The sequence below is a fragment of the Rhinatrema bivittatum genome, chromosome 5, assembly GCF_901001135.1.
Source record: "Rhinatrema bivittatum chromosome 5, aRhiBiv1.1, whole genome shotgun sequence".
Lineage (NCBI taxonomy): Eukaryota > Metazoa > Chordata > Amphibia > Gymnophiona > Rhinatrematidae > Rhinatrema > Rhinatrema bivittatum.
The window spans coordinates 98,405,390-98,415,793 of record NC_042619.1 but is presented as its reverse complement, the minus strand read 5'-3'; the positions used below and the strand labels follow the sequence as shown (position 1 = coordinate 98,415,793).

The following is a 10,404-nucleotide window of genomic DNA, read 5'->3' as shown; positions in this document are numbered from 1 at the left end:
CGGAGAAAGTTCTTTTTTACTCAACACACAATTAAACTCTGGAATTTGTTGCCAGAGAATGTGGTTAGTGCAGTTAGTATAGCTGTGTTTAAAAAAGGATTGGATAAGTTCTTGGAGGAGTAGTCCATTACCTGCTATTAATTAAGTTGACTTAGAAAATAGCCACTGCTATTACTAGCAACGGTAACATGGAATAGACTTACTTTTTGGGTATTTGCCAGGTTCTTATGGCCTGGATTGGCCACTGTTGGAAACAGGATGCTGGGCTTGATGGACCCTTGGTCTGACCCAGTATGGCATGTTCTTATGTTCTTATGTTCTTAAGTAGATGCTGCTCGGGACATGCCTCTAAATTTATGTATGTCCCCCAAAAAGTGGAGATATCTGTTAACCTTAAGCTTACAGTTTAAAGGACATGTTGATTCTCAAAGCTGTAAATTACACAGAAAAATACATGCATGTATTTTACAGACTTGGTAACAGACAATCAAAGCCAGCTCTGTTGATACATCCATATTTTGGGAATTGGAATAAAAATGATCCTCCTAATATTTGCTTGTAAGGGAAATGAAAAAGCAAGCACCACAGATTTGAAATATTAACTTGTATTTAGTCAACAGTACAGTTACAATAAAGGGCTAGTTTCATTCTATTTGTGGCATTAAACAAAAATGCAAGTCTTCATATTTTAGTTAAAGCACATGGTGTTATTTGTCATTACAATAATATAATTCTAAAATATATAACAGTAATAATATAATATAAATAATTCTAAAATACATAATACTATTAATAATAATTCTAGGAGTACAAAAATATAAGCACCATCAAACTCAGAATCATTATCAAAATGATGAGAGAACATTTGACAAAAATAAATATTAGAACCAATTTGCTAAATATATAATGTGGTGTAAGATATCATAGAACACCTTGTGCCAGTGCAAGAACAGTACAAATATCATGTTCCCTAGTAAGACAGACTTTTCATACACAGCTGAGGCACTCATCCTGAAGCACTAACCAAAGGCTTCCTAAACCAGTCCTGGGCACCCCACAGCCAGTCAGATTTTCAGGATATCCCCAATTAATATGCATGAGATAAATCTGCATGCATTAGAGACCCAGTATATACAACTGTTTCTCATGTATATTTATTGGGGATATCCTGACATCCCGATCGATCGGCTGTGGGGTCCTCAGGACAGGTTTGGGAAGCCCTGCACTGAAGCAGCAATGGCTCTGCACTCTTCTGTAGCAGCCTGCAAGAATAATTTACTTAGGCACCTGAGATAGAACAATGAGTCTAAGCACTGAGAACCTCTGCCAAAATCTTCTAATCAGAGACCATCATATATAAAGGCATTTTCACTTACATGTAAATAAAAAGCTATTGCCCCAGTTGTATAATGCTAGGTCCTTAATCCATTCTCTAGAAATATGAACTTTTGTTCTCTGTGAAAGCTGCACTAAAAATAGTCCATCAACAAATAATGTTTTTCTTTGAAAATTTCCTTAGTGCTACCCTTTAAATCAATCAAGGAGGCATAGTAAAGTGGACAAAAAGTGAATAAAATTGGTGCATTTCACCTTCACTCTCTTCACTTACACTACTGAAGCATTTGAGTGCTCTCAGCTCTCAGCCTGAAGACACGAGAGCTGATGAAACGCTGGAGGGAAGAGGTCTGATACGAACTGGGGAATTAATCTAGGAAGGGAATGAAACATCAAAGTCTGTAGCCCCTGATGCAGAAGGATTCTTCTAAACCCCGGACCTGTGTCAGGCAGTTTCCTATGATCAGTGGTAACAGGGGGGTCAGTGGATATAATGGACATAAGAAGATTAGATAAAGACAATAGCGATAAGTGACATCAATCTTTCTATAGATGCAGAGTGGAAATGAAGATAGTGAAGAGGAGGTGCACCAATTTTTTCACTTTTAATCCACTATACTGTGCCTCCTTTATTGATTTAAAGTACAGAATGGATGTAAGATTTTCAGTAGATATCTTTGTTTATTAAAATGTATTAATCGCTTAAGCTGAAGCCCTAAGTGATGTACAACTTAACATACATAATTAAAATACGCCAAAACAAAACATTATCATACAAATAATATAAGCTCCTCATAACATTTGTACTCAGCTCATCAAATGGCCTTTAGAGTAAAATATCAGGCCCAATAATCCTTAAAACTAAATAAGTGTGGCATTGCTGTGGTGGTTGAGAGTTTTTGCATAGAAAAATAAGAAACATTATATACACAGTTACATGCTTCTGTACATGGGGATTGTGCTGCTGTGACCAGACACAATAGGCAGAGGGGAAGATGGAGAATCAGACTGAACTAGTACAGTTTATAGCCTAGCTAGGTAACTCTCAAAGTAGCCCGTATCCATGCAGGATCAGGTGACACCGCCAAGGAATGTTAAACCTTGGCCATATCTGGAAGATGACTTTTTACTATCAATCTTCCACCAAAAAGAATCCACAGGCGTTGTCACAAGCTGGACAGTTTGAAAACTGCCCCCATAATCACATCCCCACAAAAATGCTTCCTACAAAATATACACCAGGGTTCACCATTGTTTTCTTCTGCTTTTCCCCATGAGATCTTACATCAAACCACATTGTATTATATTTCCCGAAGAAATGCAGCTTGGAACTGCTCACTCAGGACGCAGTCTCAGGCTGTGGAGTGAGAGACAACTTTTCAAATTCCTCCGCTACAGAAACTTCTTCAAGTTTCTCTTGTATCCAAGCTTCAAAGGTATGGTGAGACGCAAGCCAACTATCGATGTGCATTGTAAACTTTTTCCAGTGCAAACTTGTATTTCTTTTCATCAGTTTTAAGATAAGTTATCTGCAAAAAAAAAATCAAAATTTGAGACGTGAAGTTTTTTACTTCCTCTAACAAATATAGATGCACTGTAAAATAACTGACACACGCTTCCTGTGTCCCCTTCTTCCTCTGGTGGGAATTTCCTGTTTAAGCAGCAGTAAGTGGTGGGGGCCACTGTGGGGACGGAGGGAAAATGCTGCTTCTCAGTCCCACAGTTAGGACCTCACTTTACCACTGGAGCTGCCACTGACAGCTGTTGGCTCCTAGAGCCCTGGGGCAGAGATGAGGCTTTGCTAAAGCTTTCTGCTTGAGAAAAGAGAGGGGGAGTCGGGACCAGGACATTCTCTTCTCTTGTGTGTGAGATCTGTTTCAATTTATAAATCTCAGTTGAAAACCCATCTTTTCTCCTTTTGCCATTGATTCTTCTCCTCCCTTTCCCCAACAGCCTCCATTACTTTCAAACTTTTGTTCATTTGTAGTATGTATTGATTGTACTTCCATACCAAAAGGTATGCAAAACGTAATCAAATTAAGTTAACCTAATAGCATATTCTTAAAGTGAGACCCTGAGTGAAAAGGTGGCTAGTGATGAACATACTTAGTAGAAGAGGCTTATTAATGGGCTTAAATTCTTTTCAGGGCAGGTTGATCCAGTCTGGGTGCAAACCAGGACTTTATTTGTACATAAAATCGAAGTGGAATTGTAGTTACTGTGAAGGGGTGGGCAGGATTTGTACTTTCAGCACACACTCTCACACTCATGGTCTCACACACATGCATTCTCACTCTCTCCCACACTCACTCACACACTCTCCTTACTCTCACACTCTTTTCTCATCACGCAGTCTTTCTCTCTTTCTCTTTCTCCCCATCCTCCCACACGGGGACAGTACCAACACTCTCTCTTACATCCCTATGGCCCTATCTGGCTAAAGTTGTGAAAAATCAATCTCCAGTTGTAGGAAAGAGCAGGACTTGACCTTCCAGCTCCCTCTTATCACTTTCTTATCACTACATCCTCCGAACATCCGGCTACACTGCCTCCAGTTCAGTGCTTCCCTGGAAGAAATGAAGACCCGGTGCTATCCTACAGCATTCATAGAGTTGTGGTTCTGATTTCCATTAAAAAAAACAAAATTAGAAGCCCTGTATGCAGTGAGTTAAATAAGGACTTGACAAACCTGTCCTGAAATAATGGAGCCAGTTGGTAATTCTGTTGAAGTCTAGGGACAGGAGGAAAGTTCCTTTATATATAGATGTGTGTGTGTGTGTGTGTGTGTGTGTGTGTGTGTGTGTGTATATATATATATATATATATATATATATATATATTACCAACTTTAGACTTTTCTACCTTTTTCCTACTTCCCCTATTCATTTTACTCTTACAGACATACCCTACAGTACATTCTTAGTTATGTTAGTATAAGACTTTACCTTCCCCTGGATTGTATAATTCCTTTTGCTGAATCCAAACCAGTATGGGAAGTCAAAGAGTGCATCGCTGTTGTACTTTAGGGTAAATGAAGTATTTTGCCAATCAGGAGTGATAAAACGCGACTCATGAGGGAGAACAAAATTTGTCTGATATGTCCACGTCTGCAGACATTCCTTCAGATCCAGCTGCAGGAACAGAAAGGAATCAGCATTAGACATTTAGGCACACAGCAGAAAGAGGTACAGGGAAAAAAACCCAACAACCTATGAAAGTAACAAAGCGCTGAAGGACTTCTGCCTGATGCTTAACCCTTTGGGGGAAAAACTCCCAAAGCACGTCTTACATTTACAGTTTTTTTCCTGTGGATATTTAAGATCATAAGATTTACCATGCTGGGTCAGACCAAATGTCCATCAAGCCCAGTATCCTGTTTTCAACAGTGGCCTATCCAGGTCACAAGTACCTGGCAGGATCTCCTCTAGAAGTTGCAGGAAAGAAAAGCCAGGAATAGAAAGAAACACTAAAGTATTTCAGAGCTTCGTCACTTTATCTTCTCTCACCCCCCATCCTTCCACTTCTATTCCTTTCCTCGCTCCTCCTTCGTGCCTCTTCCCTCCACTATGATCTCTTCTGGCTTTAAACCTGGCCCTTCCTGTTGGCTAAGGAATGCAGCTGATCTGATGCTGCTTACACAAAGCATCTTTCTGCCTATGAAATAATGGCCAGGAAGAGCAATGCTAACTCCTCTCCCTCTCAGGATGCATTGCCATTGGATTCCTCTTTGTGCGACTGCATATTGTTGATGTGTAGAAATTTGAAAATATATATTTTTTTGAGATTTCTCACACTTTTCTAGTTGAACTTCTGTATGCAAATGCATATCTATACAACAAGATTCTTCAAATGATGTAACTAGCCTTCAAAACCACAAGTTTACACATTTGAACAGTTTAAATATTTTTAAGAATGCATTTGTAATGAATTTTCACCTTTACTGTGTAGCTTTCTCCAGCCACAGATGAAATAGCTTGATTTAACTTCCCCTCCAATTGTCTTCGCATCCATGGGCTCCTTCCATTTATGATCAGAAAGAATTGCTTTATCACTTCAGGGGGGAAAAAAAGAGAACTATTAAAAGGGAGTTAGCATGCTTTATTTCTGGAATATTTGATTACCTCTCTTGCCATACATTCTATGGTAAAATTATATTGAGAACAATTTTCAAAATTGCCCATGTAAATGGATTTTTCTCCTGTTGAAAGGGCTTTTTGAAAATTGATCACCCTGTGCACAGCTGGAAAGATGCAAATTGTGCCACAATGCATATACTTTCACCAGCAACAATCCACCCAGTTCTGAATTTTGGTTTAATTTCTCACTCTAAATTACTGGTCCAGATATAAGTCTGGAGCAAAAGCTTGCAAGTCAGTTGATTTGAACAATTATCTACACTGCATCTTTTGCACATGCATTTAATTTCTAGTAATTGTGGGAAGTAAATAAATGCAAGATACAGTGCAAGAAAAAGCTGCAAACAGCACTGAGAGTCTTTGAATCAGGTAAATTCCATAGGGCTTTCTGCACAGCTTTTATTCTCTTCCAGGGAAATATTTAATAAAACTGTTCTTCACACTCTGGTTTGATATATGATGTAAGCTATATGAGATCTCCATTTACCTGTAGTTGCTTTCTCTGCCTTTTCCCTTGGTTTCCTCTCACATGCAGACACCATCAGGAGAATAAGTTTGGAAGTCATTTTGTTTCTTAGCTTGGTGTAGTCACCTAAATTTTCTACCAGAGCAGTACTAGAATGAAAAGAAGAAAATGAATTGGAGCAAACAGACTTCAGAATCTTATTTGTAAACAAGCTGAAGATTAAAACCAGTGCCCATAAGCCTTTGGCAACACTGAAACTTACTTGCCAGATGAATTATGAAAAACGACTCTGCTCCCTCCAGCAGTCACAAAGTCATTGATAAACACACAGCAGCTGTCAGGCTCGTACATCACCAGACTATGCCCAGCTCTTCCCTTCTCCACCGTGAAGCCAAATGGAGGATCCTTCAGAAAGTCCTCTGTTGCTATCAACCCCAACATAAAGTTAGGCCTGGAGACTGAGGTCTTCATTCTGGACAATAAAAGCTTCAGAGGATGAGTTTACTCTGAGAATTGACAGCGTAAGAGAAGGGACTGCAGCTATATTTATAGTAGCCCGCCTCCTGATAGATACGTGCAGCTCTAACTAGCTGTTTTCTCTTGCAGACAACAATTTTGAAATTTTGCCAAATTTCCTCCACACCCTGACACTTGTATGTTAGTTGTAATCTTTTTATAATTGTAATTTTCCTTTAATATGATCCATTTCCTTTGTGAAATGTGATCATGTAAGATAGTGACAGATTTAGGGTGTTTCCACCCCTAGGCACTGTTGATGCTGTTAGCCATTTTATCCCCACCATAAGGGCAGCCAACAGAGAACAGATGGTCTAAGTCATAGCCCCACAGTTTCCTATGGCAGCTCAAGGGTCAATTCTGTGGAAAATTAGAAAATTCTGAAGTATGTTGGCAAACGTTTCCATCTTTTATATTACATTATCAACATAGAGTAATTTTCCAGCTTTGCTCATTTCTGCTTAATTTTTTCATTGGGTGTTGAAAAGAGATTGCAAGCATTAGTAGAGGAAGAGAGCTCAGGAATGGAGAGAAGAGGTAGGGTAGCTAAACAGTTGCCTGACTGAGCGGAGCTGGGACACTATATGTCCTTGCTTAATATAAGGTGCCTTTGCACTCAGGCCTATTCTTAACTTTACACTGTGGTAACTGCTTCTTGCAGTCAGAGGATTTTATTTTATTATTTTATTTATTTTAATTTTTTATATACCGGCATTCGCGATGGGAGTCGCATCATGTCGGTTTACAATTAACAGGGTGTGACAAGAGGAGAAAAACTTAGAACATTAACATGTGATATAAGAAGAAATAGCAGTTACAATAAAACAGGGACATAAAGTAACTTGGAAAGTAAGGAAAGCGATAGAAAAATTAACAATGTGATAAAAAGAGTAACAAGGTAATATACCGTATATAATAAATTTATATAATATAATAAAATATAATATATAATATATAACATACCGTATATATAATATACCGTATATAATATACCGTGTATAATAAAAGCAACATAAAAAACCTGCTCATTTAATGAGAAATAACATTGTGGAGTTGTTAGAGTTTATGTTTACCCTGAGGGGAGGTCTTAGTTGGTTTGGTTGAGAGAAAGTTCAATTTGTGTCTGGAAAGGCTTTCATAAATAACCAGGTTTTGAGTCTTTTTCTGAATGTAGGAAGGCAGGGTTCCTGTCTCAGTTCTGGTGGGATGGAGTTCCACAAGGTAGGTCCTGCTGCAGAGAAAGCCCTGTCTCTGAGCGTTGTATGGTGAAAGGTTTTGGCAGGTGGAACCTGTAGTGAATCTCTATATGACTCTCTGATAGGTCTGGTAGAGGTATGTTTTTTAAATGGTATTTGGAGGTTAAGCGGAGAGAGTTGATGGAATGCTTTGTAGATGATGGTGATGGACTTGTATAAGATTCTATAGTGCACTGGCAGCCAATGTAGGTCTTTGAGAATCGGAGATATGTGTTCTCTTCTTCTTGTGTTTGTCAAAATTCTGGCCGCCGTGTTCTGAACCATCTGGAGAGGTTTAGTATGAGAAGATGGGAGACCTAATAGAATGGAATTACAATAATCTAACTTAGAGAAGATTATTGATTGCAGAACTGTTCTGTAGTCGTGGAAATGGAAAAGTGGTTTAATTCTTTTTAAGACGTGCAGTTTATGAAAGCAGTCTTTAGTGGTTTGATTAATGAAAGATTTAAGATTTAGCCGATTAACAATGATGGCTCCTAGGTCTCTTACGTGTGATGTTTGAAAGCCGGATGGAGGATTTGCGGTGAGATAACTGTTTTCGGGGGAAATTATGATGAGTTCAGTTTTTGCAGAATTTAAGATTAGATTTAGACTGGAGAGGAGGTTGTCAATATTTTGAAGGCAATTTTCCCAGATTTTAATAGTTTTAATAAGGGATTCTTTGATAGGGATGACAATCTGGACGTCATCTGCGTATAGAAAGTATTTGAGGTTCAGATTGGTTAATAGTTGACATAGGGGTAAGAGGTAAATATTGAAGAGCGTGGGGGAAAGAGAGGAGCCCTGAGGAACTCCCAGAGTGGAAGGATAGAACTGTGATTCTTTGTTATGTATTTTGACTTTATATCCTCTGTTTCCCAGGAATGATTTGAACCAGTCTAGTGCAGAGCCTGTTATTCCGATGTTCGCTAGTTGATTTATGAGATGGGAGTGATTCACGGTATCAAAGGCTGCCGATAGGTCAAGGAGTATCAGTAGGTAGGCGTGACCTTTGTCGAGGCCCATGATGAGGTAATCTGTCAGAGATATGAGAAGTGATTCTGTACTTAAGGATTTCCGGAAGCCGTATTGAGTGGGGAATAAAATCTTGTGATCATCGAGGTATTCAGATAATCTGGTGTTGACTAATTTTTCCGTAACCTTAGCTATAAAAGGGAGGTTGGAGATTGGGCGGAAGTTGGAGGGCTCTTTAGGATTTAGATTAGGTTTTTTTAGTAAAGGTTTGATAGAGGCAATTTTCAGGTCATCTGGATAAACTCCTTGGGCTAAGGAACAATTGATGATGTCAGTCAAGGTTTTGGCGATGGTATCAGGTATTAGCAGCAGAAGTTTGGAAGGGATATGGTCAAATGGGTGAGATGAGGGTTTCATTTTCTTCAATATTAGCATGGTCTCAGATGTTGCAATGGGTTCGAAGGCTTGTATAGCAGTGTCTTTGCAGTGATGGTGGTATGTGTTGAATGGAGCTAGGGTATTCGGTTTATGGCATTTAGCATAATATTTGAACAGAAAGTTAAGATTGTTCTTAACTACTGAAATGTGTGTAGCTTCTGCAATTACAGTGCTTTTGGGCCAGGGCAAATATGCTCAGAACAACTGGCCCAGAAAGCAGTTTTAAAGATCTAAATATTCTACCTTGGTCACTGCTCTGTTACAGAACCCCACCAGGTCTCCCCATCTGCTCTAAATTTACAGCTTATTAATGCCTGCATCAGCAGTTCAACGGTGTCAGTGTTGTCTGATCTGATTAAATACTAGATAATAATCTGGGTATTTCATGCATTGCTGGTGTGGCAGATTCTACCCTTAACAATTAAGTCTTCATACTGTTGATGAAACTCCATCATTGATCGCTGCCTCAACGGCAGGGGGAAAAGAGGAATTTGATTCAGACAACAACCAACAAGGACATTGAACTGTACTGTCTGGGAAAACAAATAAGCATGGGGCAACTTGCTTGATGCAGCGGTTACTACCCTTAACCAAAAAGCCTGATACTACACTTCTGATCCAACTCCAACATTGCTCTCTGCTTCAACGGCAGGGGGTGAAACGAAATTGGACTCAAACAGTAACCAACAAGTTACTTGGCGGTCTGACTCAAACAGTAACCAACAAGTCCTTGGCGGTCTGAGTAACTGATAAGTATGGGAAACTGGTGACTATGGGAGCTTGCTGGGCAGACCGGATGGGCCATTAGGTCCTTTTCTGCCGTCATTTCTATGTTTCTATATATGTTTCATTACTGAAACATGGATTCAACCTGACGATACAGTCACCCTTAACTGAAATTTGCCCTCCTAGTTATTCCTTCCTTGCTAGCTCCCAGACAAAGAGGACTAATAGCATTGATTGTAAGGGCTTCATTAAAGGCCTTCTCATTAGAATTATTGCCTCTGGAGGGATTAGAATGCCTCCTGTTAAAACTACGTAGTTGGCAAAACTTGATTTTTCTTCTCTTGTAAAGAGCCCCAAGCAATACCTCAATAGTGATCCCATTATTCTTCAAATGATTACAGATTTATGACTAGAACATAGGAATATGTTATTTTTAAGAGACTTCATTCTACATATTGATGCTGATAGAGAGAAAAATGCTACTATTTCTCCAGCTTATATGACTGATTTATGGTTTACCCATTATGTATCCCATCCAACTCATAATAAATGCCATAGATTGGATCTGGTTTAATTG

The 10,404-nt window shown here is 39.1% G+C and overlaps 1 protein-coding gene across 1 annotated transcript; it reads right to left on the bottom strand.

Annotated features, from left to right (window-relative positions):
• Positions 1–619: 619 nt before the first annotated feature.
• LOC115092107 (mesenteric estrogen-dependent adipogenesis protein-like) lies at positions 620–7,121 on the bottom strand. Its single transcript, XM_029602643.1, has 5 exons — positions 6,200–7,121; positions 5,959–6,086; positions 5,271–5,386; positions 4,281–4,466; positions 620–2,864 (listed from the first exon to the last, which is right to left on the bottom strand). Exons 1-5 carry the CDS (start codon positions 6,406–6,408, stop codon positions 2,793–2,795), a joined length of 711 nt encoding a protein of 236 aa, XP_029458503.1. The 5' UTR covers positions 6,409–7,121; the 3' UTR covers positions 620–2,792.
• Positions 7,122–10,404: the final 3,283 nt, after the last annotated feature.